Source organism: Vigna angularis, chromosome 11 (genome assembly GCF_016808095.1).
Source record: "Vigna angularis cultivar LongXiaoDou No.4 chromosome 11, ASM1680809v1, whole genome shotgun sequence".
Lineage (NCBI taxonomy): Eukaryota > Viridiplantae > Streptophyta > Magnoliopsida > Fabales > Fabaceae > Vigna > Vigna angularis.
Genome location: NC_068980.1, coordinates 93,820 through 121,798, shown reverse-complemented (window position 1 = coordinate 121,798; position 27,979 = coordinate 93,820). Strand labels below are relative to the sequence as shown.

Here is a 27,979-nt window from a genome sequence, read left to right as displayed (position 1 = left end):
TTTTCTCACGCATTGGTTTCTTTCTCTATACCTCATAGTCATTTCGTATTTGGTGTTTCATGGCTTCAAAAGGCGTCTAAGATGGTGGTATAAGAACACTTCTTTTGAAGTGCTCTACTGCGCATATTTGATTCTTTTCATTTCTTTCTTTTCCAAGTTTCTTTCTTGTTTTTCTTGTTCTTTCTCATCACGAGTAAAGAAACTTCTATAACTTTGTTTTTTCTGTTAATATAGTTTCCTATATCTTCTTCCAAGTGAAAGGGATGCAACACCCTTGGTTTCGCCAGTGATACCAACCATTACCATCGATGGAGTCGTTCAATGATAAAAACGCTTCTTACTAGGTTTGGAAACGATCCAATAATATGGTTGTTTCATGATCTCACCTTCCCTTTTTCAGAGCATATTGTGGATGCAGAAGAAAAATGGAATAACTTGAACGCAACAATGAGATTTTACGGTAATTGAATACTTCACAAAACTAATAATCATATATGATGAAATTGAAAATTTCAAACCTGATCCTATCTATTATTGCCATGCTAAATGTTATTGTGGTATTATACCTTTGAGTACTTAAAGAAAAGTTGGAGACCATGTGACGTAGTTTATTTCAAACATTTTTACTTTATACATTATTTGATTTATTATTGATTAATAATTATAATTTTTCTATAGGTTACACACTCATTTATTTATATATTTTCTTATTAATGAAATGATTAATTTTCACATATTTATTTAGTTTTGATTTTATTACAACCAGGCTAATCCGATTAATAAAAATGTCAATCATTATTACAATATTTATATAAAGTTTATGTTTATGTAAATTTAATCGCAAACTAATCGTTATACAAAATTAGCCAACAAAATTAACTCACAGGACCAAATCGTGCAACGCGCATTGCAATTTCTAAAACAAAATCCAAAATATTCACATGAAAAGGCAATGGTTAAATTGTTTTTAGCTGCGAGACTTGAAAGTTTCAAAGTAGTATATAATAAATTTAATATTTCTTTTGAAAAGAAAATTAATAATTCAACAATTGAACAATGAGAAAAATACACAATTCATTTACGTTGCGCGCGAATAGAATGTAACAAGTGAAGATAAAAAACCCTGCCTTCACCCTAATCTTTTGCAGTCCAGTCTCAAGGAGGTCGCGTTTTGAAATTAGCGTGATAGACATCATCGTAATCTTAATATTTATATGATTTAAAATCTGCAGGATAAACCCTGCCATATCAATGGTAATGGCGAACAAACTTGCTGGTAGGCGGGAGCTACTGGACCGTTGGAGAGGCATCGCGGAAGAAGAGGAGAACGACGATGACGATCATGTTGATTCCTCCAAGATTCGTAACCTCCACCTCCTCAAACAACAATGGTTATCGCTTTTTCCCCCTTTTTCATTTTCAGCGCCAGAACGAATCCAAATTATAGTCAACAACCAGTTCTTCGTTTTAATTATAATGGAATTGCAAAATGTTTGGTTCCCCTCGAATTTCGACTTTAGTTTTACTGGGAATTATTTTGATTTGTTGCTGAAAGCAAAATAGGTTTAGAGTGATAATACTAAAGCAGATGTTTACTGTGTCTGTTGCTTATGCATTATACATATTGCTCATATCCTCAGTATAAGCACTTGATACGGTGAGTTTAAAGAACAAGTATGGAAATAAATAAATGATTATGAAACATAATCGTCAGTCATACTTGTGAGTATCTTTAGATTATGTTATTCTTTTATTCTACATGAAAAAAAAAAAAAACTAGTTATGCTGTTACTGAGGCAGTGTTGCCTAACTGGTTTCATATCTAATGAGCCTTGGTGTAGTTTCCACAATGACTGTAATTATTGCCAGGTTTGCAGATGCATATAATTTTCTAATTTGTTTGCCTGGTGGAAGTCATATTTGGTGTGGCTTTTCGGATATAATGGGACCGCTTTTGGAGACTTTTTACAATTACTTCAAAAATGATTGTCAAGATTCACCTCTGAGGCTGTTATGGAAGAGAATATCTGATGAAATGGGTCTTTGCCTTCAATGCATTTCTCAGCATCATCAAGCCCAACACATGTATAACACGGAGTATGAGTCTAGTTCTATTGGTCCTCTTCTCGATGTCTTGCAGAAGCTTGATTGTGAAAGGGTGACATTACGTCTGAGGGATGTGAATAGAAAAATAGCAGGGGAAATGTATGATCCTGCCTGCGATAATGCAGAAGTTGTTAATGTTTTGTATGAGGTGTGTTTTCTGTGTCCGTATGGTTGATATAATGTTTTAGACTCTATTTATTGGGTTGCATCTGACGATTTCTCTTTATATGCAGATATTTTTGTTGCTTCTGAATTAGTACAAGAAATATTTTAACTGTATTTTTCCATCTAAATATGTTTTCTGTTTTCCATGGTATTTTATTACATATATGTTTTTGTGCTGAAAATTTCACTACTTGATGAATTGAAAATCTCATTGGGAAGAGCAAATTGTTTATTTTTGTACTGGGACAGTGTTAGGCAGGGAAATAACGAGAGGGTTAGGAAGAAATTTAAAGATAAAATTAGTAAAATTGTTAGTTGTTACAGGGGGAGACTTTCTGAGGAAGTCTATATATTCTTATCTTGTGGGATGTTGAGGGAGAGTTTTTTGAGTTGGTCTTTGTGACGGGGAGAACCCTGTGAGAAAGGGAGATTTTCCTTTGTAAACGTTGCCATTTGCGCCTCTGATAGTGACTAGTTCAGTTTGTGAGTTTATCTCTGGTTTTTCTCTATCTTGCTTTCTCATCTCTGTTTCAAGGTCCCTAACACATGGTGAGTTTTATTTGTTGCTAAAATAGTATTTCTCTTATGATATTTTAAGTCGTAGTAGTTATAACTAGTTTCATTCTACTTTCTTTATGAATGAATTTTCTAAATTGAAGTTTAGAGTTTATATGCTTATTTTCCTCTGTTCATCATTTCACACAGGTGTTGATGTTCCCATTCCTCTTAGATTTTGAGCCTCTATTCACTGAGTTTGAGTTGTTTGTTGAAGCTATCGACAATAAGCATGAGTTGGCTTTGTCTGGGCATCAACAATTTCCGGTGTGTTTTATTTCTGGTACTCGCTGTGTATTACTGCTAGCAGATTCTCTGTTACAGCATGTTAAATGGTGAACCCATTTTCTTCTAGGGAGTTTATGCACTACTATTTTGCAAGAGAAGCGTTCGTTCTGTTGGATATCGTTTAGCAGGATCAATGGGCAAAATCAGGTACTTATTGTTGGTTGGCCTGAAAGTTCTTCAGTTTCACCGATTGTGATTTCACGTTTAAGTTAATGATGTTCCACTGAACTTGGGTTTTGTAAAAGGAAATTCTCTGCATCTGTAAATTCCTCCTAAAAGTACATATGGATATCTTTATCTTGTCTAAAAACTAGGCTGTTCTGTTATAGAGAAAGACATGGAAGGCACATAGTAGCATATGCCATATCACTATTGAAATCATAGATATGAGCCTCTTTACTTATCCATTCTTCATCACCATGTTCTCATTGAGTTTTCTGGTGTCAAAAGCCTTTTTTTTTTTCCATTTTGATATGATCAATGTTTGCTTCTGTGTAGGAGAGCAACAGACTTGGAACCTTTGCAGCCATTGCTTAAGAAATTTATTGGCTGTTTAGAGGCAGATGCTTTACCAGTGGCTTTGGAGACCTCAGCACCAAGAACTCAATTGGATTGTGTGTCTTTATGGATTGGTATCAAATCACTGTAAGAAGTGTGTTTGAATTTGGTAGCATCAATCTTTAGCTCAGTATGTTTTTCACTAATATTTTCATGCTACATCATTATGTATGCTTTGTGAAGGCTTGGCTTCTTGGACCCTTCAACTTTTGAAGAAGGGATATTGGAACGGTATCCGTTTTTTATCGATATTGTACTCAATCATATTAGTGGTGATTCACTTGAATTTTCACACGCCGTTACTTGCTTGAGACTCCTCTTTGAAATGCTTGGTATGTTGTTTTTCCTTTCCATTTCCGTGTTCTTTATTTCATATATATTTCTTTTGCTGACTTTTTGTTTTGTTGTTTTGGCTTGGTTTGAGGTTGTAAGCTTTGGTTAAGGTCTACATTGTCTCCAAGTGTAATGCACAACACTCTAATTGGTCAATGCTTCCATACTCGCAATGAGAAAATCCATAAAGATATTTTTGGTCTATTCCAACCTTTTCTACAGGCATGTATGGATGGTGATTTGATTTGTTTCTTTGTTGCACCTGTATTGGGAGAAGGAGGGTTGTTCTTGTATTGACATTATTGAGATATTTCATCCCATTTACAGTCTCTTGAAGCTTTGCAAGATGGAGAGCTTGAAAAGCAGCGTAGGTATTTTCTCTATTTTTTGCTCCATCAAGTGCCAATGAGCAGTAACTTCAGCGTTCTAACAAGAAAATTGGCATGTCAGGTTATTACATTTAGATTTTTGCATGATCGATGAATATAAATGTGTGATCTATTCGGCTTTTTTAATTGATGCTGCAAATTGTTTTGGCTTATCACCATTGGTATAATGCTATATATAAGATTGTCTTTGCAGATAGCGCTTCATATTGTACACCGAGGTTACAAGATGAACCCGCCTTGTCCTCCCTTTGAGTGTGCACATATGTGGTAAGAAGTCAGAACCCCTTCTTTTTATGTGTTCAAATGAAACTTATTAAATGTGGACTTAGTATTAGACAGTTGTATGTACTCATGTATAAGTGTTGAGCACTCAAATTCTGGAGTCAGCAACTTGTAAGAGTTAGTTAACTTGCGTATCTTTTTTGTCAAACATAAATTTGAAATAATTTCCATGTTTAAACAAGTCAAATCACTAATTGATCTAGAACTGAACAAACCAATCAAAGCACTTAAAAACAAATTGGGCAATAAATTTAAGCCTTTTACACATCATTTTAATGATTTTGGCATTGTTCATAGATTTATCTAGCCCCACAGGTCCATACACATCACCTAAACGAAGTTGTTGAGTGCAAGCATTGTTAAATATCTTGTCACAATTTGAACCTTCTAACACACCACCTATCATCCGCAATCCATCCTCTTATGAGTCTGCTTTTGTCCCTATTCGAGTTCCAATTGTCAATCCCCTCCTGTGCAGACTCAGTCTATCTCTGGAATTCATCAGTCCAGAATTCATCCTTCCTTGTTCCTTGCTCATTTAGAACCTAAAACAATTAAGGAAGGACTTGATGAAGCTAATTGGCTTGCTGCAATGCATCCAAAATATGATGCACTTTTGAAGCGAAATACATGGGATTTAGTTTCTTAACCTCCTAATAGACAAGTTATTAGATGCAAATACAAAGCAAGGTTGGTGCACGGTTTTTATTTTCGTAAAATTATTTCTCTAGTGGTAAAACCATGAGTTGTTATAATTTAGGGTAGAATGATTCATCTTATTATGTCGAGATATAAAATATGCTAAGCGAGAAACAAAAATACACTTGAGTGAAAGTGAACCAGCAAACTAGAAAAAGCTTGCAGAAACTTGATGAACCTCAACTGTAAGTTAGATAATCAAAATGAAGACAATTAAGTTGATAGGACGAGAGAACACAAGGAGTCACCGATTAAATAGTAACACACATAAGTTGAACACATACATTAAATCAGAGAGAATTGATGATACGATCCTGTCCAGGAAAGAGTACAGTCTTTTTTGAATTTGAATCCTTAAGAGACACAATAAAATAAATCAAAGAAGAATGCACAATAAGATAGGGATGACAACGTCACAATCTAGCATATTGATAAGTCAAATGAAGATTTGCCACAAAGATGTTAATCTTTGATAAGAATCAAAGTTCTAATCTAATAACCAAGAGAATCCTCTCTCAAAGAATGTAAATGTATGTAATATGACTCAAAATATTTACATTATGTTTTTACTACCTCTATAAATAGGTACATAAGTTTATCAAAACCTAGAAACCTAAAAATAAAGCCTAAAACTCAAAACACATAAAAATAACAAAAATTGAAAATTATAGATGCTGGCTTTTGTCTAGCGAGACTTGCTCGCCCAACGAACACAGCCGGGTTCGTCTAGTGAATTTAACATTTTGTAAAATTAAAATAAAATTACAATTTATTTAATTTTCTAAATTGTTTTTCAATTGTGCTTATGATCTTCATATTCTTTAAATTCCCTCCTTCATGAAACATTATAAGATTCAAGGATACATGTTTTGATATTTGATCTTGTCATAAATTCTTTGAATTGCAAATATTCTTTCTCAAGTTCTTCTCATATGTTCATGATGTATTCCTTTATCATACCCTTCTTCTTAAAGAGAATTTGTCCTCAAATTTATACTACTTGAAAATCCCTTATCAATTGACCAAAGAAACAGTGTTTTCACCAAAAAAGGACTCAAATCCCTGATTAAACTGTTTGATTAGATGATGCGAACAAGGTAGAAGTCATTTGAAGAAAAATTAACTGATTGATCAGACAAATGACATGAGTGTGATGATGAACACAACTTTGAGCGGAGAAGATGAATACAAACCAATCAATTCATTGGTTGCGGTGCTTGTGACAGATGCGGAAGCAAGTGAAAGCAATGGTCAATTTAAATAGAGACGAAATCTGGATTAGTGAAGAAAAAGATATAGATACCATCTTAAATAACACAAATAGAGAGAAAAGAGAAAGAATGAACAGGGAACTAAACAGTTTTATTAATCTCACAATAGTTTGAATGTTATGTACATTGACTTTTTACAGAGATTAGTTTTCTGTTAAGAGTAACAGAAAATGACAACTGTACATAAAGAGAAATTAGTACACTAGTGAGAAACCCACATCTTTACGAAGTAAAAGTGACCTATACAAGTCAACTATGGTATACTAGTCGATGTGGAACATCCAACACATCCTTCTCACGTCGAGACATATATATCTCGAGCATGAGACTAAAGATTAATGGGTGGTCCAGTAGTAGCCCGATAATGAGTGAAACTATAGATCCATTAAACAACAAACAACAAACTTCGTTAGAATAAACTCTAAACCATAGCTTTTGATACTATGTTAAGAAGTGGATTTTAACCTCACAAAATTGATTTGTAAAGTAATGTTTGTCTCCACTTATATACTGTAAATTGGTTTTATCTCTAGTTGATGTGAGACTTCCAACACTAATATTAAGGAGACCACAGAGATCATTTTTATTCTAAAAAACCTCTATTCACAACATATATGATGAATGAGATTCAATGGAAAGCTATGTACTTATGATACACCACTTCTGGTCTTATATATAAGAAACAAATATCTATCTTTTAAGAAACAAATATCTAACTTACAAAATTCAACAATAGTAGTTAACTTGACTAATTTTAATATTTAATATTAATTTAAGTTTTATTAAAAAAAATATCAATAGAATTGAATGGTTCAAGTGCTGATTATATTTAATGACATTCTTTTAATTGTAGGAATAATTTTTTGTGTGACTTATACTGTTAATAGCCCAATAAAGGCATTCATTTTCATGGGAAATCAGTGTATATCTCATACAAGACCAGAGGTAGTGCCCTGGTACTTGGTCTGTTGTTTTTTTCATTAGTGTAGTTTCCTGATCACTTCTCAATATTTGTATTGGACAGGGGGCCTTCCCTTGTATCATCTCTGAAGGACTCCTCGCTCCACAGTTCTTTAAGGCAACCTGCATTTGACCTTATACAGACCATCATAGTTTCAGATGCTACTGCATTACTGCATTCAGTGCTGAATTGCTGCACAACTCTGAGCACTGATCGTGGCATTACAGATGAGGTCATTAAGTTGGATGATGAAGATGATGATATTTGTCTGCCATCTTTTCCAGACAGCAAAGAGAATGATAATAGTAGTTCTTGGAGTCACTTCAAAGTTCAAAGTGGAATAACTTCTCAAGATTGCCGACAGTGGATATGCATTCCCATGTTATGGGTTGATGTTTTAGTTGATATTAATCCCTCAGTCCTTCCAATTTCATTTTCCAAAGCTGTTTTCTGGGCACGATCTCGTTTTCCTTTGGTAGAATATGAGAATAGTGCAGAAATGGTGCTTCCAAACAGATCTTTCCTTTCATCTTATGCTCCAGAAATTTCCTCTTCATTTGAATGGAAGGTTCCAACTGGAACTGATGATGGTGGAGATGGAAACAAATCAAAAAACTCAGTTGAAGTGTTGACTATGTCTCGTCCTTTATTAAGAACATTTATTAGGTTCCTAACACCAACTTCACTTTATCTTTATATTATGTTATAAAGTTTGTGCATTTTCTGGTTCTAAGTTAAAAGCTAATTTTTAGTTTCTTGACTAATTGTCTGGAGTTGCACATCAGGTTAACTGCACATTTTTTAGTTCAGATAAGACATGGAGAACTTCGAAGTCAGTGGACTTGGGAACCATTGATGAGTGAAAGCTTAATCCTTTCACTCTTAGACCCGAATGATGTAAAATTTTCCTAAAACTTGAAGATCATGCTTACCCTTGTTAGAATGTGATGAATCATCTCATTGTTTTTTCTTATTTGTTTTTCCTGTGCAGGATGTTAGACAATTTGGAAAGTCTATGTTAGAACAAATTTCAGATACTCGGGGTCTTTCAAGTGGATTGAAATTTCTTTGTTCTCACAAGACCTCTTTGTATGCAACTATTCAGGGCCTCAAGCATGCTATGGAACTGGTAATAATTTTAGCAAATGTTTTCTTGATAATAATTTAGTTAATGTCTACCTTTTGTTGCTGTGTGTTTGTGCATAAGGCAATTTCAGTGGAGAATTATGATTTAGGAGAAGGATAAGGATCCCCTAAAACAGGAGCGAAATGGCTGAAAACAGAAACAGTGCAATCTATTATCTCTGCATACCGAGAACCTAATCCTAAACTCCCTTAAGATAACCATGAATGGTCCCTTAGAGAGAAACGGTATCACTTGTAGTTTTTACTGTGGGCCAAATAGATGCATTCAACGGCATTCTCCTGGTATGAAGCTTAGAGACTCCTACACATGGATGGTGATTCTCCAGCATGGGTTACGTAGCAGTTGAGACACTGTGTATGTGTGTGTATTTAAAATATAAAAACTCAGTTAAAATTAAATATGAGCAACATACTATGCTATATATATATATTCATAGTATAGATTTGTATATTTGGAAATCTCTCAAAAAGTACGAAGACCCATTCTTTTATAAATGTAAGCACCTTGTTTTTCTAAAAAAAAATCTAAAAACAAAAAGATGAGTTGTATCCTTACAGATGGGTAATGTTTCCTTTTCAAAACAATGTTCTAAGTTTTATATTTTTTTGATAGCTAGATTCACAGCAAGATAATGAAGTCATTATTTTTGATAATTTATTCATAGTTGTCTATTGAGTGTCATAGTGCCATTATCACAAGGTAGTGTAGTTGAGTGAGGCCCTATTTCTCCCCAAAGAGCTGTCATGATACATTTATTCATAGTTGTCTATTGAGTGTCATAGTGCCATTATCACAAGGTAGTGTAGTTGAGTGAGGCCCTATTTCTCCCCAAAGAGCTGTCATGATACATTTTGTAGCCGTTTTTGTAGCCAATACCATGTGGAATTATTTCTTTGCTGAGGTGTTGAGTTTTTATAGTTTTCTTGGAAGGCAAAAGTGTTCTGCAACTGCATGCAAGGGAGAGGTGTTAACCTTTTGGATGACAGCATATAGTTAGGTTTTTCTGCCGTTTTCTGTAGTTGCAGTAGCAATAACATTGTTTTTCTGAAAGAAGATGATGGAGATAGGGGTTGGTAGTTGATAGGATAAAGATAAAGTGGCTAGGGTTTTTTTTAGGGTGTGAGTGGGTGTTTGGCCTGCCCCCCAAATTGGAAGCTCCGCACCCCTAAACGGAACTACAATGGGGAGGGCCTCTCTTGCTGCTTATTTTTCTGTAAATAATCATAGATTATGCTATTATAAAACTATGACTACATTATAATATTTAATAGAAAAATATTAATATATAAATTTTTATTATATATTTATTCTATATGGATCTTGTGGAGAATGAGAAATTATTCTAGATTTAAAAAAAGTATAGATTTAGAGTTGGCTATAAAAACTATGTAGGGATATGTCTGGCTGTTTGGTAACTCTTCTAAAATAACTATGATATGATTGGTTTTACTGTTTTGAAGTTCTTTGCTATTGGAAGTTTTTCTTATTTGGGTACTCAAAATTCTTTATATTATGGGTGTTATTTGGGCTATTGAGAAATCTCTGGTTGATGGTTATAGGCTGGTGTGGTTGGAATGTGATTTTACTTTGGTTTGTCAAGCCTTTTCATCTCCTCAAATTGTTCCATAGTCGCTTTGAGGGAGATGATGAAAATGCATAAAGAGTTATCTATGGAGTTCAAAGTAACCCATTCACAAAGAAAATTCTTGTGTGGATAAGCTTACAAATTTGGGTATTGATAAAAGATATGAGATCCAATGGTTTGAGTCTCTTAGATTATTAGGCTAGAATTTTTCATAATAGATTCTAACTCCCTTTTTTTCGTTTTGCATAAGTTTTAAGGGAGTTTGCCTTGTATTTTTTTGAACATGGGTTTGGTTTGGCCTCCCCATGTTTTTGTTTTATTTTTTTTTTCTTTTCAATAAATTTTTCCATATGATGATAAATGATTGTTGAACTATGAGGAGTCAACCTAGTTGAGATGTCGTAGTTCAGAGTGATGCTTAACATGAATTTTATATAAAAAATATTTATATTATATAATAAGACAACTATGTAAAATAATAGTGGCTATTATATACTATTTTCTATCCTTGTATAGCTTTCTGAGGCATCGACTATGTTATGACCTGCTTTTTACTACTATGATTTTATTATGTATAATATGTGTATTTTGAATGTTAAAATAATTGGACACACACACACAGAGTAGTGTCCTTTAAGTGTATATCACTATGGAAGTGTTCGCTCAAGTATTCAAGTTGTATGGTGTTGGTTCTATTCTTTTAGCTGACTAGAAAAAATATATATCTTGGACATGCAATGAGAAATATCTGGAAATTCTCATATTTGTGTTGAAAATGTGTGACCATGAGTGGAGTTTTGAGAGAGAAGAGACAGGAAAGTGATTCTGAATCTTGTATAATGGATTACTAATGGAAATGCAACATACATGTATCCATGGACTACTGATGAGTCATACTCGGCAGTCTGTTACACAGTTATAGCTGACAGAAACTTAGCAGACTATTAACAAAAGAATATTATATCTAATACCGACATATTGGCATCTAAAGCAGGAATGTTAGTGGCTTAGTTCTTCATAGAATCGCCTTTAATCAAATGCACCAGGCAACTGCAATAGTCAACTTAATTGCAACAGAAGTCTGTCTCTGTTCTTACAAATGCCTATTGTACCGGGCGACTAGTTTGTTCTATGTCCAAAGAATTTGGTGTTTTGATTTTGTGGACATGCTTCTTCATACCTGTGAAATATTGTGTTGGTGGTGTTAAATAAATTTTGTCTTGACTGTTTCCCTTTATTTTTCTATTTTTACTAATCTGAGTGTGTATCTCTGTTAGGTGCAACTGGATTCTGTTCTGTTGAAGTTTCATACGCTACATCATTTTTGGTTTCTTTTATGCAAATTACTCAAAGATGAGGGTCTACTTGCCCCAGAGTTGCCAGATAATACACATAGTGTCTTGAGAATGCCAAAATTCTCCTCACAGGGTGGGTTTTTAAAGCAGCCAGCTTTCAGTTCTTTGCCTGAGAATGTTGTTAAAAATGTTGCCAATGTTGAACAAAGAACAAAGGAAAAATTTGGATGTTTGCTATGTGAAAAGGCATGGCATATTTTCTGTAGATGCTTGGTAAATGGCAAAAACTTCATTGATTACAATCTTTGCCAGGTACTATCTGGTCTTCGTTTTCCCTGGCTATTTGCTTTGTTCAGTTTTTTTGAAATACTTTTGTTGAAATAATTAGTAAATTTATGTAATCATTATGTCTAAGGTAGGGGTTGAGTGTTAGATAACTTGCCCCTAGTTCTTTGTCCAAGTAGCCTAGGATAAAGCATTTTGCCTTTTAGTCTTCCTATTGTATCAACCTTCATATTTATAAATATAGAACTATGAGAGGGCTTCTAAAAATATATTTCTCTGTTTTAATCTCAACATAGTATCGGAGCAGGTTCTCTAAGTTTTCTTCCAGTACTGTCTCTGCTGCCCGCCGACAGCCATACAAAAATTGTCTTTCAACACTTGAGCACCTTAGTGAGCAGTTATGTGCTTCTTTTGTTGGTTTTCTCTGTCTGTTGCCTCCGTTCACCATCAACCACCGTTCGCCGCCGTCTGTCCATGTTCATTGTCATAGTTTTGTCTGGTAACCACCAGATTTGGATCGCTTCCTCGAACAATGGCCAACCCCACTGGAACCAAGGATAAACTCCAGTCCATGCACTACCACCTTCCCGGCGTCAGAATCATACTTCCAGTCGTCTCGCCAAAGGCCCCTCTTTCTGTTTTGGCCTTCCAAAGTGGTCACACGAGAGTCAGCTGCGTCCAGACAGTGCCACCATAATCCTTAAGTGAAGCAAATTGAAGCTCCATTGTCGGCGTTCATCATCCAACAACCACCGTTGGTCCACTAGGTCTTTCTTTCTGCTTTTCGTTGTGGTATCTCCTGAGAAAAATCTGACACCAACCAAAGATGGTTCTGGAATCATGGTAGCCATAAGAAAAGAGTTGAATCCTGAAAGTATGCAACTCTGGGTTTGTCTTATCTTGCTACAGCAGCTAGTCAAGGAATTTCACCATCAAGTCATGGGTTGAAGGTTGCTCATAGCTTGAGGGAAAGTGTTGAAATAATTAGTAAATTTATGTAATCATTACGTCTAAGGTAGGGGGTTGAGTGTTAGATAACCTGCCCCTAGTTCTTTGTTTCACAACTCAGGCTAATGACAATATAATGGGAAACCGTGACCTCTTCAACTTACCTCTTTAGGAGAACCTAAATACATGCAGAAATGTGGATATTGGCTTTTTGCTAAAAATTCTACCACTTCCACAAGAGCTAATGTTTTAGCCTTTACCGTCTCCTGTACAAATACTGGCGAGTCTGTTAGCATTAAACATTCATAGACCCATTTGTATGCGCCATCCCAGTCCATGATATTATATCAAGCACATAATCAACAAGTTTGCCCGTTTGGTCACCCCTGTGCTTTTGTTCAATCAAGCATTCAATTACAGATCTGCAAAAACTTGTGTTAGCTCCTAGGAATGTCCTAACTGCGTTAGCTCGCTCTATAATGGAAACACTGGTAATAGTTATTGATTTCTTGGTATTCCTACCAGAGCTCTCATAGTTGCTATTCTCTTGGTAAAAAGCTGGTCATAGTTATTATTCAATACATTTTTAAAGAACAACATCATAAAGTAGCCACTGAATACAAGCATTTTAGTGGCAGGGAACTTCCTTACATTCTCTACGGATACAAAGTAAGTTCCAGCATCAGAAGGAACATTAACTCACAACAATTGAATGCCCGACTTGGCATTAACCGTGTCAATCCCAACTTTAAGACTCATCCAAAGTTGTCGAAGGATGGATAATATAGACCCAGTGGCACCTAGGTGTTTTCTTGCCATAGTTCCATCATACATTTCCAACCCGAAAGCTAGATTGACCTCTAGCCTATCATTCTCGTAATCCAAGACACTCAAGATCTCTCCAATAGCAATGAACTGCATGGTGCCTGCAGTTGCATTTGTCCTCTCTCTAATTCCTTCTCCCGGATTAACAGGTCAATTGACAGCTTCAGCCGCTCCAAGTCCCATCTTGGTGAGCTCCTATGCACGAACCGTTGGTGGTTAGCATTGGCATCAATGGTGTTAGGTCTCTCTTCTTTAGGGCAATAACGGATGTCTCTCAAAGAGTTAGAGGTTTAGATATAGAATGGAACTAGGACATGCTATAGTAGAAAAGGTACCGTTTGCAATTCTTATCCTATTATGTATGAAACCTGTGCAAAGACTTTATGCAGAGAACTCTTTTAAGCAATTTTTCATTTGGCTTGTAGCTCTAGAATTGATGATCCATGGAGCTTTGGAGTTCTGTTTGACACTAAAAAAGAACAATAGAAAAGGAAATATCTTCTTTCTCTAGAGAGGAGGATGAATTAACTGCCATTGTGGGCCTAACTAAATGTTAGACAAAAACTAGCTTGGGAGGTGGGGCTGTCCTCCACTTATTTAGTTTAGTTTGAATTTGTCTGTAGTCAATAAGACTTAGGTTTTCTTCGTATGAAAAAAACTTATAACAGTTCTCTAATTATTCCATAGTAAAAGGAATTATAAATTGGAACATGAGGGAAGAACATTGATCACGGATGATGATACAACTTTGACCCTTGTAGAATTTGTGGAAGTCATGGTTGGCAAACACATGATTAGGGCCAAAACTTTGATACCATGTAATTTTAGGATAATAGAATAATTTTTCTTTGGTTAAACCCCTTCAGAAGTCCTTATTTATGTGGATTTTTCCCAGTTAGATCCCCGTCTTATCGGTTTCACCAATTTAGTCCTTTATAATGAAAATTTGACTCAATTGGGCCCCTGCCGTTAAATTGGCTTAACGGTGTTAAGTTTTCGATGACATGTGATGTTGACGTGGACAGTTTTTGAAACGTGGCTTGCACAGACCCTTGTACGTGGCATTTGACAACATGATCCCCAAGACTTGATGACAGCCATTCGAGTCGCGCGTGATGTGGAGAAATTAGGTGCGCATACGAAGACGGGAGGGGGATCGGCACCCAAGAACCAGAGTTCGTGGGGATGAATGGCGCGAGTAGAGTTCCAACGCGATACGCAGAGTCAAGGAGGGGCCGCGGAAAGTGTCGGTTCCGTGAAGGAAGAGGCGACCCCCGGAGGCGGCGCCACAAGAACCACTGACGACTGGAGGGAAAGGAATACCCACAACCTACCATATTCGGAGTACGTGGAAAGGAGAGAAGAGGGAAGATGCTTCCGGTGCGGAGGGCCTTTCAGCCCAGGTCATCGATGTCCAGAGCGGGGATTACGAATGCTGATCTTGGCCGAAGAAGAAGAGGAAAATGTGCCACCGCCCAAGCCCCCTGACTCGAATTGAAGGGCAAAGCCAATGGGTAATTCGATGAGGAAGAAGAGCCATGAGACCGAGCCTCCCCATTCCAACCTTGAGGACAAGGTTGTTCTGAAGAGGGGTGTAATGTTAGGATATAAGGGTATAATGGGAAATGGGATTAGGATAGAAGGTAGAGGAATTGTATAAATAGATTGTTTAGATAGTTAGAAGGGGAGTTTTTTGGATAGTTGATTTGTTAACAGGTTTAGTCCTGTGAAAGGGGTTATGCCCTTGTTTCTGTAAGTGTCCAGAGTATTCTTTTCTGAATAATACACAGTGTTGTTCCCATTCTTGTTATCTTTCTGTTCTGAGAGGTGGTTTAGAGGGTTCTTGACTAGGTTTCTTAATCGGAAACCTATCAAGAGGGGTAGATGAAATTTGCACTTAGGCTTCTTCGTAGGGTTTGATTTGGGGTTCTTGGGCTGTTGCGCGAATTTGCTTTTATCTGGTCCCGATTTCTAATGCAGGTTGTGCGAAGGAGATGACGGCCATGCAAGGAGCTTCGTGTCTTTTGGTTCATTATGAAGATGGTGATTTTTGGTTGTTGTTGCGGAGGCGCAATTCTTGGTTGGTTTCTGTTTGCAGGTGAATTTGGGCTTGATGAAGAACGCAGAACGGAGATGCTTCCATGGTTGACGTCTTGCCAATTTGAAGCTTCAGCTTTTCTCTTCTCAATTCAAATTTCAATTAACCCTAATTTTAAAATCTTTCAGAAAAACCCCAATTTTTTAAATGTCTCATTTAGAAAATGCCACGTACAAGGGTTTTATTAATAAAAAGCCACATATAAGGGTGTGTGCACACCACGTCTCCAAAATTATCCACGTCACCCTCACAGGTAAGCAAAAACTTAACCCCGTTAAGTTGATGGACTCAATTGATTCAATTTTTCCATATTAAGGACTTAATTGGCAAAACTTAAAAGATGGGGTCATAACTAGGACAACCCCACGAAAATAGGGACCTCCGAATGGGTTTAACCTTTTTAAAATGTTAAATGTTGTCAAATGCCACATATAAGGGTCTGTGCAAGCCACGATTCAAAAACTGTCCACGTCAACATCACAGGTCATCAAAAACTTAACCCCGTTAAGCCAATTTAACGGTAGGGTCCCAATTGAGTCAAATTTTCATTATAAAGGACTAAATTAGCAAAACCGTTAAGACGAGGATCTAACTGGGAAAAACCTACATAAATAAGGATTTCTGAAGGGGTTTAACCTTTTTCTTTATATGGATTGATCAAAATTACATGAGTTATATAGACAAAGATGGTCAGGAGAAACCCTAACTGCCCTGATTAGTGATTACAAAATAAAAAAGGGAGAAAGTAAAGGAGAATCAAATGAGATTTGAATAATCAAATCTTGATCTTAACTACCTAAAGTCCTTATTTGAAATATAAATTTAAAATAAATTTCCTAACAACTGTTAACAATAGTTTTTCATTTTTTTCTTTACTAGATTCTATTATTGTTATTTAAAGTTTAAGTTTAAATAAATATAAGTACAACTGTGAACAATATAATTGCTTGTTTTTTCAGATGACTTGTGTACGATTACTTGAGATTCTCCCTGTTCTTGTCAATGAACTTTGTCTATCTGGTGATAAAGAGACGGGGAATCTCACAATGCTTGTACAAAATAAATTGAATTTCAAATGGCTTCATGATCTTATGGAATGGGGGAAGTCATCACTTAAAGTTGTAATTGTATATTGGAAGCGTGCTGTTACTGATATCCTGAATCAGCTGAAAGCTTCTTGTGATAAAACTTCTCTGTCAACAATCATGACCATAGAAAATCTTATTTTGAATGGTGAGTTTAATTTCTGTAGTTAATTTTCCCTTCATGATTCTGTGAGTTCTATGACATTAATATATTTTATTAATGTTTTGCATTGTCAATTTAGATGGTTATACTTTGGAAGAATTGACAGAACAACTGTCATGCCTGTCCGTTTCTTTATCTAGGGTAGGATCTCATAACTCTAAGGAGGAAACCGTGAACTCTGAATCATTGGTATCTGGAAGATTGCCATTTGAGAAGGGCTGTTTTACTTCAGATGTTCATTCTTCATCCATGGAGTATATAGACTTACAAAATCTGGACTCTAAAAATGTGATTGGCAACAAAAGCACTAACAGTGTAATTATTCTTTCCGATGATGAAGTGGAACCAAAAGTTTCTTCCAAGAAAGACATTTTATCAGTTGGTGATGATGTTCATCACATTTCTGATGGCAATATTGTGCCCCATGATTTTGGTACTAGCTTACCAGCTGCTGACCCTTCAAACCAGAATGTTTCATTCATTAAAACTTTGAAGAAAAGGAAGGAGTCCTTCCAGAGAAAGGCCAGTTTTGGTAATTTAAATGATAAGCCTGTGGTGACTTCGTTTATTGATTCAGAAGGCTCAGACAGTTGTAGGAAAGAAGCAAGTTCAAAATCCAAGGATATGGACAATTTGACAAAGCTTTCGGATGAAGGTGCCAATGCTAAAAATTTGAATAAAACTCGTGGCAGCATGGCTCCCAAAACTGTTGACACTGTGTCAAGTACTTGTAGTAAAACGTTATGTGATCAAGGTGCAGATGGTGATCCCCTAGAGACTGCATTAAAATCTGTGGGACGTGTCCAGTTGCATGTACCAAAGCCTACAATTTTGAAAAGACAAGTTATTCAACTCAAAACACCCTTTGAAAACAAATCTAGTTATCTTCGTAAATTGGAGGATCCAATGAAAAGATTCAGGCCACCAAGGTTGGATGATTGGTATAAAGCTATTCTTGAGATAGATTATTTTGCAACAATTGGATTGTCATCCAAGAGAAAAGATGAAAACCAAACTGTTAACAAATTAAAGGAAGTTCCTGTATATTTTCAATCTCCTGAACAGTATGTTGAGATATTTCAGCCATTAGTTTTGGAGGAGTTCAAAGCACAGCTACAAAATTCTTTTCTTGAAATGTCTTCATGGGAGGAGATGCTTTATGGAGTCCTTTCTGTGATGTCAATTGAGAGAATTGATGATTTCCATATTGTACGCTGTGTCCATGATGATGGTGATTCTGCAAAATGTAGGAGCTTTGCTGAAAATGACTTTCTTTTGCTAACAAAAGATCCTCCTCAAAAATCTTCTCATGATGTTCATATGGTTGGAAAGGTATGCCTTCATTAATGTTCATATGTGTGATTGCTATCGTCCAAATATTTTTCTCCAATGCCTATAATGTCTTACAATTCATTGTTTTAAGCTATGCATGCTTGAGTGGGTGGAAAATGTGAATATTGAAAATTAAGGAAAACTACTCCATACTAAACTTGAAAGCATAATGTAACACTTTTGTTGTCCAACTCATATTTTTTCCACTTCTATCTTAATTCATATTGAAAAAGTTTAAAAAGCTTTCAATATCTACCAATTTGGCTTTCTTATTTTCAACCAACTCAAACAGGCTTAATTCCTAGTGTCTTGTACTTAGTTTTCAATAATATCATCAGCATGCTGAGCCACTTAAATATCATATTGTGTTTTGTTGAGTATGAAGATTTGCGAGCTCATGATTGGTAAGCCTGCTGTCTCTTTTGCTGATAATTGATTGCTAATTCTATACCTGAGCATGCTTGAAAATTGCAATATCCAATAGACCATAAGATGGTTGAACTCTGAATTTTCCTGCTATTATTTTAATTTGCTCCTTTTTCAACCTTCATCAGAAATTTTTTTTTATCTTGTTTTAGTGGCAAGTAACATCGAATGTTAATTTGATTTTTGAAGCCTGCCAACTGTTTACATTAAACCTTAAAGTTGCTGTGCGTTGGGTTACCTTTTTGTTGAACAAAATTTGTGCTGGTTCCCCAATGTGGCAAAAGCTAACCTCAAGCCACTTATGCACCAAACCTGAAGTAGTGCAGATAAATCTGTTATGTTAAAGCTGTCTGTGTTTTGCAGGTTGAAAGGCGTGAGAAAGACAATAAAAGAGGTTCAAGTATTATTCTCATCAAATTCTATTTTCAAAATGGTTCTTTACGATTAAATCAAGCTAGAAGGAATCTCACTGAACGAAGTAAATGGCATGTTTGTCGTATAATGAGCATTACCCCACAAATGCGAGAATTTCATGCACTGTCATCAATAAAAGACATCCCTTTGCTTCCTCTCATTTTGAATCCTGTCAACAATTCCTTTTGTTTCAACGAATGTAAAGAGGTAGATCTCACCAATTTGTGCCAGTCATTGCAGCAAACTCTGAGGTCAACATTTAATGTCAGTCAACTTCAAGCAATAAGTGTTGCTATTGGAAGGGCCAAAGCAAAAAAGACTACTGAATTATGTCTAATTCAGGGTCCTCCAGGTAGTTGATCCACTTCGATCTATCCTTAAACCATGAAGATCTTGTCATTTTTTCTGCTTAAACTTTTAAATTGTTGATTTTCATGTATGCTGATGTAAATATAGGAACTGGGAAGACTCGGACTATTGTTGCAATTGTCAGTGCTCTTCTAGCTTCTCAACCAAAGATGAGTTGTCTAAAAAATCCTTCAGGTGAAAACTTGTACCAAAATTCTTCTACATACTCAAGACCGAAGGTTAGTCAGAATGCTGCCATTGCAAGGGCATGGCAAGATGCAGCATTGGCCAGACAGTTGGCCAATGATATGCAAAATTCTTCAACATCTTTTGGAAATTATGTGAGACAGAGAGTGCTTATCTGTGCTCAATCTAATGCTGCAGTGGATGAGTTGGTGGCAAGAATTTCTAGCCATGGCCTTTATGGCAGTGATGGGAAAATGTACAAGCCTTATCTCGTGAGGGTTGGAAATGCAAAAACAGTTCATTCAAACTCATTGCCATTCTTTATTGATACATTAGTTGATCAACGTGTAGTTGAAGAGAGGATGCATTCAAATGTTGTGAATAGTGATTTAGGGGTAGATTCATCAGCCATGCTGCGGTCTAAATTAGAGAAACTAGTTGATTCTATTAGGTTTTACGAAGCCAAGCGTGCTAACTCAAAGGATCAGAATTCTAATGTTAAAAGTCATCTGTATAATGATTCTCTTAAGACAAATGAGAAGGAAATGTCAGAGACAGAAATTGAAATGGAGTTACGGAAACTGTATGATAAAAAACGAAAAATATATAAAGATCTTTGTAGTGTTCAGACTCAGGAGAAGAAAGCCAATGAAGAAACCAAGGCTCTTAGGAATAAGTTGCGGAAGGCTATACTAAAGGAAGCTGAAATAGTGGTAACTACATTGAGTGGCTGTGGTGGGGATCTTTATGGGGTGTGCTCTGAGAGAATGTTAAACTCCAAGTTTGGGGGGACATCTGAACATACCCTTTTCGATGCTGTTGTAATTGATGAAGCTGCCCAAGTATATACATCTTTGTTCTGCTATAAATAATTTATCTACAATCCTCTAGTTAACTATATTTACCTTCTGATCTTTTTTTGTTGCTGCAGGCTCTTGAGCCAGCTACTCTGATTCCTCTTCAGCTTTTAAAGTCAAGTGGAACCAAATGCATTATGGTAAGAGTACTAACCAAAATCTTTTAAACTTATACTGATACAGGGTAAATAGTAAAACTGACCTTTGTAATTTATTCAAGGTTGGTGACCCAAAGCAGCTTCCTGCAACTGTCCTCTCAAATGTTGCCAGCAAATTTCTTTATGAGTGTAGCATGTTTGAACGCTTACAAAAGGCTGGGCATCCTGTTATTATGCTTACGGAACAGGTACATTGTATGTGCTTAGATGAGTAAAATATACTTTAGAAACTGTTAGTTCAATGCTTCATTCTATGCCATAGATTTTGATGGATCTGAGAGCAATCATTTATAATTTGTTTTTGACAGAATACATAGGTTTTCTTTGATCCTTGTAGCTGACCTTAACTAGTAGGAAAACTACCTTTTTATTGTTGATCAAACAATTTAGACAATGGTGAGAAGCAACACTATTTCTTATTAAGTCTCAAGTTTAGAAGAAAATAATTTCTCTTATTCTAGTTAATCACATACATATATATATACATATGCATATGCATATACATATGCATATGCATATACATATACATATCCATATGCATATCCATATACATATACATATACCGGCTTAGGCAAGTACAATTGTCCCTGTATCGAAAGTCTTTCTGGCGAAGGGTTCCAGGTAAGCGTGTCCTGTTAAGATGAACGGCGGTACGAAGGGGTACTCGTGGTTGTGGTTGGTTGGGAATGCTTCCGCTGGTGGGGGAGTGTACCAATGTGAAAGGGACTCACCCTGGAGGGGGAGATTGTTGGGAATCCAAGTATAAGTTTAAGTCCCACATTGGATAGAAATGAGAAAGTAGAGCACTATATAAAGATGAAAGACCCATCAACCCATTGCCTTAAGGTTTTGGGTAGAGAGTGGTGTCAATCCCTTATATGATTGGACTCATATCTCATTAGTGTTTGTATCTCCCCTTGAACCTCCTCCTTGATAGACCTAACAATGGTATGAGAGCTCATGGTTTAGGTCTGGTGACCGGGTTCAGACGAGTACGTCCCTTCATCATAAGGTCAAGCCTTGGTAGGTGGCCAGTGGCAGATAGCCAGGTGTATCATGAGAGGTGGAGAGCAAGAGATGCTCAGTGTTTGACCATGGATCGTGAAAGAGAGCAAAGAGAAGTGGTGACCATGGTGTACTCGAGGATAAGAAAAGACTTCCGCTGTAAGGGAGGTGGAGGTAGGAGAACCGTAGTCCTTTGCTTAAGGGAGGATTGTTAGGTACAAACAAAGTCCCACATCAGATAAAACAAGAGATGGACATGTGTATATAAACACATGTTCATGATGTGAGACTTTGTTTGTACCTAACGATAATATATATATATATATATATATATATATATATATATATATATATACACACACACACACATATACATACATACATTGATTAAATAATTTAGGAAATAAGCACAACCTATTCTAGGAAACAAATTCCTGAGATTGTGGGATTGATATGCTAGTAATAAAACCAATATATACCCAAACCATAGGAATAAAATCTGAAACTTATTAAATATTTTGACATGAAGGAATGTGGATTGATGAGAGATGCACAAGAAGATTCAAGAAAACTTATTTTTGGATAGGTTTAAGTGATGAGTGCTTTAGCTATTTGTAACAAATGCTCATTTATTTTTGCATTATTTGGTAGCCATTTCCACATGGAATTTGTTTTCTTGTGTTAGATGAAACTTTTGTAGTGCTATTAATCTTAGTAGAAGACTAATTGTAAATGGAGTTTTTCATTACGTCAACCCACCGAAAACAAAAACTCATGAGAGCATTTATAGAAGCTACCCATAGGATAGAAATGTGTGTAGATGGATAACAAACAATGACAGCTGAAACAATAGATAATAAATTGTGACATCTCACAACAAACAACAGAATATTCTAGATACAAAGGGAAACTCATATTATCCGCTAAAAACATGGCAGTAGATGCTTGTGAGATTGTATGGCTTCTAACAGTTAAAATGTGGAAGCATACTAAATTCATGAGACAATCAAAGCCCTATTCATAGTTTGTCAGGTCCAGTCTTCCATGAGTCAACCAAACACAAAGATAACCAAACACAGAGATAACCAAACATATAGGGATTGAGTGTCTCTTTGTGAGAGAGAAGGTGGTCTCAAGAGAAATCAACACAGACTTTGATAATTCCCGTGATCAACTTTTGTTTCTCATAAAGGTAAGTATGCTATGACATCACTATATAACTTTTAATCTCAACTAGGTTACACACCAAGTTAGACCAATTATCTGCAGCATGCTGAAATACCATAAGAAAAAAGAAAACATTAAAAAAAGTGGGAGGATCCAACCAAACCCACTTAAGGGACAAACCTATCAAAAGGTAATTGATATCCATCCTAAAAAGTCTCATAGGAAATGTAATCAGGATAGTATCCCACCACCTATTATGTGTTGATAACATATGTAACAAACATGGTTCGGGTGACATATATGATTTGATTGCATTAAATAGGAGATATGATTTGATTTGAGTGGGTAATTTCTCATCAAATATTTTCCATCATGTATTGATTTTATTCTTTATTAGTGTTTCTTTTTCATTATAAATAAGAGCACTTATGTATCTACAATCACACCATTGCAAGCAGTCCTCTCTATTTGTGTTTTGGTAGGCATGGTGTGTTTTTTGTTTACATTGTCCTGTTCTATGATTCAAAGCTGAATCCCTTTTTGATTTTTTTTCTCACAATGGCAGTATAGGATGCATCCAGAGATTTGCAAGTTCCCATCATTGCATTTCTATGACAACAAATTACTGAATGGAAGCCAAATGTCTAACAAATCAGCACCATTTCATCAAATCAATGGTCTTGGGCCATATGTGTTTTATGATATCATTGATGGCCAGGAGGTTCGTGGTAAAAGTTCTGGTGTAATGTCACTTTGTAATGAGCATGAAGCTGATGCTGCGGTTGAAGTACTAAAGCTTTTCAAGAAAAGGTTAAATTTACTTTCTGTTTCTCTTACTTTCAGCTTATCATGATGCTTACTCACGAAATTACGAATGTCTCTGAAGGTACCCTGCTGAATTTGTTGGTGGAAGAATTGGTGTGATTACTCCATACAAGTCTCAACTTTCCCTTCTGCGATCTCGGTTTCTTAATGCTTTTGGATCTTTGAGTGCAGCGGATATTGAATTTAACACTGTGGATGGTTTTCAAGGTAGGGAGGTGGATATATTGTTACTTTCTGCTGTAAGAGCAGCTCATTCAGGTGTTACTACTTCCGTAGTAAACTCAAACTCTATTGGATTTGTTGCTGATGTGAGACGGATGAATGTTGCCTTGACAAGGGCCAAGTTATCACTTTGGATTTTGGGTAATGCTAGAACTTTACAGACTAACCAGAACTGGGCTGCTCTTGTGAAGGATGCTGAAAAAAGAAATTTGATAATGAGGGCTAAGATGCCATATCATTCAATGTTCAAAACAGATAAAAATAATTGCTCTGTTGAAAATTTTGATAATCACGCAAGACCATTGAAACATGAGAAGAAGGTTAAGGATAGTGACCAGACTGTAAACAAAATTTTGCTTCATGGAAAGGATACTGTTGAAATGAAAAAGAAACGTGTTGCCTCTGAAGTCTGGGACAGGAATAAGGGTAATGGGGATGAGAATTCTTCTTCAGCTTTGGGAAAATATGCTCCATGTAAGGGAAGGAAATCTGAAGATGAGCATTTCTCCGTTACCAAGGATATGGGAAATAAAACATTGGGTAAAAGACAATTAAAATTTCAACAATCAAGGAACAATTTAGACTTTCCAGTGGAAGAGGCAAGTGGTGGGCAAAAGGTATCAAAAAGACCAACTTTGCATTCTGGAGGGAATAGGAGCAGTTCTACTGAAATTTCTGTTTCCTCAATGAAAGGCAGTCACAAAGAGAAAGATGCAGTTGATCAAGGTACTGCTTCTAATAAAATTAAAGTTGATGAAGTTTCAAAAAGGAAACAGCAGCGTGAAGCTGTAGATGCTCTTCTTTACTCATCTTTGATATCTACAAAGAAGGAAGACACTGTGACAAAAGTTTCTGCAAAAAGGCCCTTTTCCTCATCTGTTGCTAGTAGGAGTATCAAGCCGTCTAAGAGCAAAAGTGGTAAACTTCTGCCTTGACTTGTTTAGTATGATTTATCTTTTAGTTGATTTGAATACAAGGATGCTAAGAAAGTAATACTCTATATCCTTGATAACAAAGGCTAATCTGCTAGGGAATTTTTCTATCTTTAATGAAATTCCTCTTTCACATTTTACTGAATCAACATATGATATTGCTATTGGGTGTCTTGTTACCTTTTTATCTTTACAATTGTTAGAATTAAGTATTCTTGTTACCTTTTCATCTTTACAATTGTTAGAATTAAGTATTAAACATAGGTAAAATATAGTTATGTTGGAAAACTGCTATATGAGCTGTACCTATCTTTGTACATAGGATTGCAGTTTGATCTTTGCTCTTCTCTATACTCAATTGTATCATAATTCTATTAATATAAATATGAGAAGATGTGAGAGGAGTGATTAAGCTCTGTCAAATTCATTATGTGTATTCTTTTATAATTTTCTAAAGTTGGTAGGGTCGATTCCGCTTTGTTTGTCTCTTTTTGACAAAGAAATTGTTAATTGGTCACTGTCGATGTCGTTGGTTGGTTGCCGTCCACCGTTTAAATTTTATCCTTCGATGCTTGGGTCTTGTGCGCCTCGACTAGTGCAACCCAACCTTGGCGGTAGCTCATCCTAATTCCGGTGGTCACCGTCACAAACTTTTTATAACTGAATCACACATGAATGAATAATTTATAATGGGTTAAGTATCTCCCTGAATTTAATTTTTACGTATATATTTTTGATATATTTTGATTCTGAATATAGTCTTTTTAATTTAATTATCTTAAATTATTTTGATTTATCAAATACGTCTAATGTTAATATTTGAGAATTATTTGACATATTCCTACAATATAAGTTAAAACACATAAAATAAAATTTAATATAATTAAATTAAAAATAGATATATTTATTCGTTTTAAATTTGAAGATAAAAATATATTAAAAGTTTAAACATAAATAAATTTTAACTTTAAATTAAAAACTAAAAACATAGTTAATTTAGAGTCTAATTTCTCTATTGGATTGTTTAATGTTGTCCTTTGCCGAGTATTAAAAACATATTATTTTGATACTTTAAAATTCTTTTAAATATATTTTTGAACTTCAAAATAATCCATCAGTATATTTTAAAACAGATATTTTGAAAACACAATAGATAAACAATAAAGAAAAATCCAATAGAAAATCTAAATTCCTTTTTACCCTAGCTCACTAACGAGCTTTTCCAACGAATTTCGAAGATCTTAGATCTTAGTATCAAAACACTTGGTTTATTCTCAATGTTCGTAAATGTAGAAAATAAACGTGACACACAAACCAGTATTTAACTCTAAATCACTGATAATTTTATCGAATTTAAATAAGTGTAAATAAGGTTTGTGTTAAATTCAAATAATAAAAACTAAAAATAAAATATTAACTGACTTAAAATAAAAATAATTACTTAATTTATCTTTATCTTATACCAACAAAATAAAATAATATTGTATTTAAATAAATGAAAAATCAAAATTACCCCTATCTATTTTATCTTTATCAAAATTAAAATAAATATTACCATACTGAAATTTATAAAATAAGACTCAAGCAAAATTACTAATAAACTTTTAAAATTTAAGTTTATCCAAACAAAACTTTTCCATACACTTAAATTTTTCATCTCTATTGGGCTTTTCATGTGCATCACCTCACATCAAGCTTGCTTCTTTCAACCAAATTTGGATTCTTCATCTTTTTCATTTAGCCATGTTGTATTTCACCTTAATTGAACCCTTTAATGATTTGATCGACTTGTTCTTTATTCTACCCAACTTCTTAAAAACCTCGACCAACTCATTTATGGTTTTAGGTGATTTCTCAATAATCTTGGCTGACCTCTCGACAACATTGGTTGACTTTTTCATCTTGTCCGAAATTTTACTCATCATATTTTTTGCTATCTTAGTATCCAAGCTTCCCAAACCCTGGTTCTTCTCAACATCTTCCTCTTTTCCGTTTTAATCTGGTTTAAGAACACTAGATGCTTCTTCCTCCTTGTCAATTGTTGTCTTCTTCGCTTCTCAAGCTCAGTCATCTGTTTATTTATAATCTTATTAGCTTCATCCAGAAGTCTCCCTATTCGCATAATCTCTTCATCTTTTTGTCTGAGTTTCTTCTCAAGGTTTGCCTTCTCCATCATTTACCGAGATCACTTCATCCATTGTTGAGACCGAGCTCTCCATGTCCACTGCATCTAAGCTCTTTGCCATCAACAAGATTCCACACTCTTCTACTACTTCTTGAGTAAAGAGATTTGTCTCCCCCTTTGTCTCAACCTTGAGATACTTTACAATGTGGCCAACCTTACAATAATTGTAACACTTTCTCGATTTGCACTCGTTTGCATAGTGGTCATGCTTGGCACACTAACATTCCACTCCTAATTGATCTCCTGAGCCTTTCCTTTGTCCTCGGTCACGCCAATTCTGTTGACCAATTGCTCTTCACTATCATCCTCAAAATTACCTCGGTAACGTCCACCTCAGCCTTGTCATCCTCTACCTCTAGGACCTTGGTTCTGAGTAATCCGAGTTTTATTCGAGTCAAACTGTGCATGTAGTGCTAGATTGAGAGACTCAACCTGATCATTACAACTATTTATCCTTTGTTCGTGGGCTTCTAATGTCCCAACAAGTTCATCTACTGTGAGAATGAACAAGTCTTTCGATTTTTCGATGGTGTAGATGATACTTTCAAAATCTTTTGTGAAGGATCTCAATTTTTTTCCACAACCTAACTAGGTGGCATTTGTTCTCCATTCCTACCCAGTTGGTTGGCCATCTTCTCCACCCGAGTTATGTACTAAGTTACCTACTCTTTGGACCCTATCTTAAATTGTTCAAACTCCCCTCTAAGAGCTTGTATTTAGATTTGTCTGACACAATTGTTACCTTTATATGCAACCTTCAATATATCTCAGGCTTCCTTTGTTGATGCGGCATTTGCTATTTTTTCAAATCCTGACTCATCTACTGCATTGTAGAGAAAATACATTGTTGACCCATCTTTTGCACATGATTTCTTCAACGCGGT

General features: G+C 35.5%; 1 protein-coding gene across 8 annotated transcripts; it reads left to right on the top strand.

Annotated features, from left to right (window-relative positions):
* Positions 1 to 11: 11 nt before the first annotated feature.
* On the top strand, positions 12 to 25,059 carry LOC108333884 (helicase SEN1). 8 transcript variants are annotated; one of them, XM_052870421.1, is made up of 23 exons: positions 12 to 87; positions 235 to 460; positions 1,233 to 1,391; positions 1,870 to 2,254; positions 2,977 to 3,093; positions 3,182 to 3,261; positions 3,613 to 3,759; positions 3,856 to 4,004; positions 4,097 to 4,227; positions 4,333 to 4,455; positions 4,588 to 4,661; positions 7,671 to 8,273; positions 8,393 to 8,504; positions 8,599 to 8,736; positions 11,617 to 11,946; positions 16,750 to 17,023; positions 17,118 to 18,370; positions 19,160 to 19,562; positions 19,667 to 20,586; positions 20,676 to 20,741; positions 20,822 to 20,947; positions 23,497 to 23,741; positions 23,818 to 25,059. In XM_052870421.1, exons 3-23 carry the CDS (start codon positions 1,252 to 1,254, stop codon positions 24,911 to 24,913), a joined length of 6,912 nt encoding a protein of 2,303 aa, XP_052726381.1. In that variant the 5' UTR covers positions 12 to 87; positions 235 to 460; positions 1,233 to 1,251; the 3' UTR covers positions 24,914 to 25,059. The 8 variants fall into 8 exon arrangements, with proteins under 8 accessions (XP_052726381.1, XP_017424857.1, XP_052726384.1 ...); XM_052870422.1 differs by lacking the exon at positions 12 to 87 and having other exon boundaries at positions 136 to 460; positions 1,878 to 2,254; XM_017569366.2 differs by lacking the exon at positions 12 to 87 and having other exon boundaries at positions 136 to 460.
* Positions 25,060 to 27,979: the final 2,920 nt, after the last annotated feature.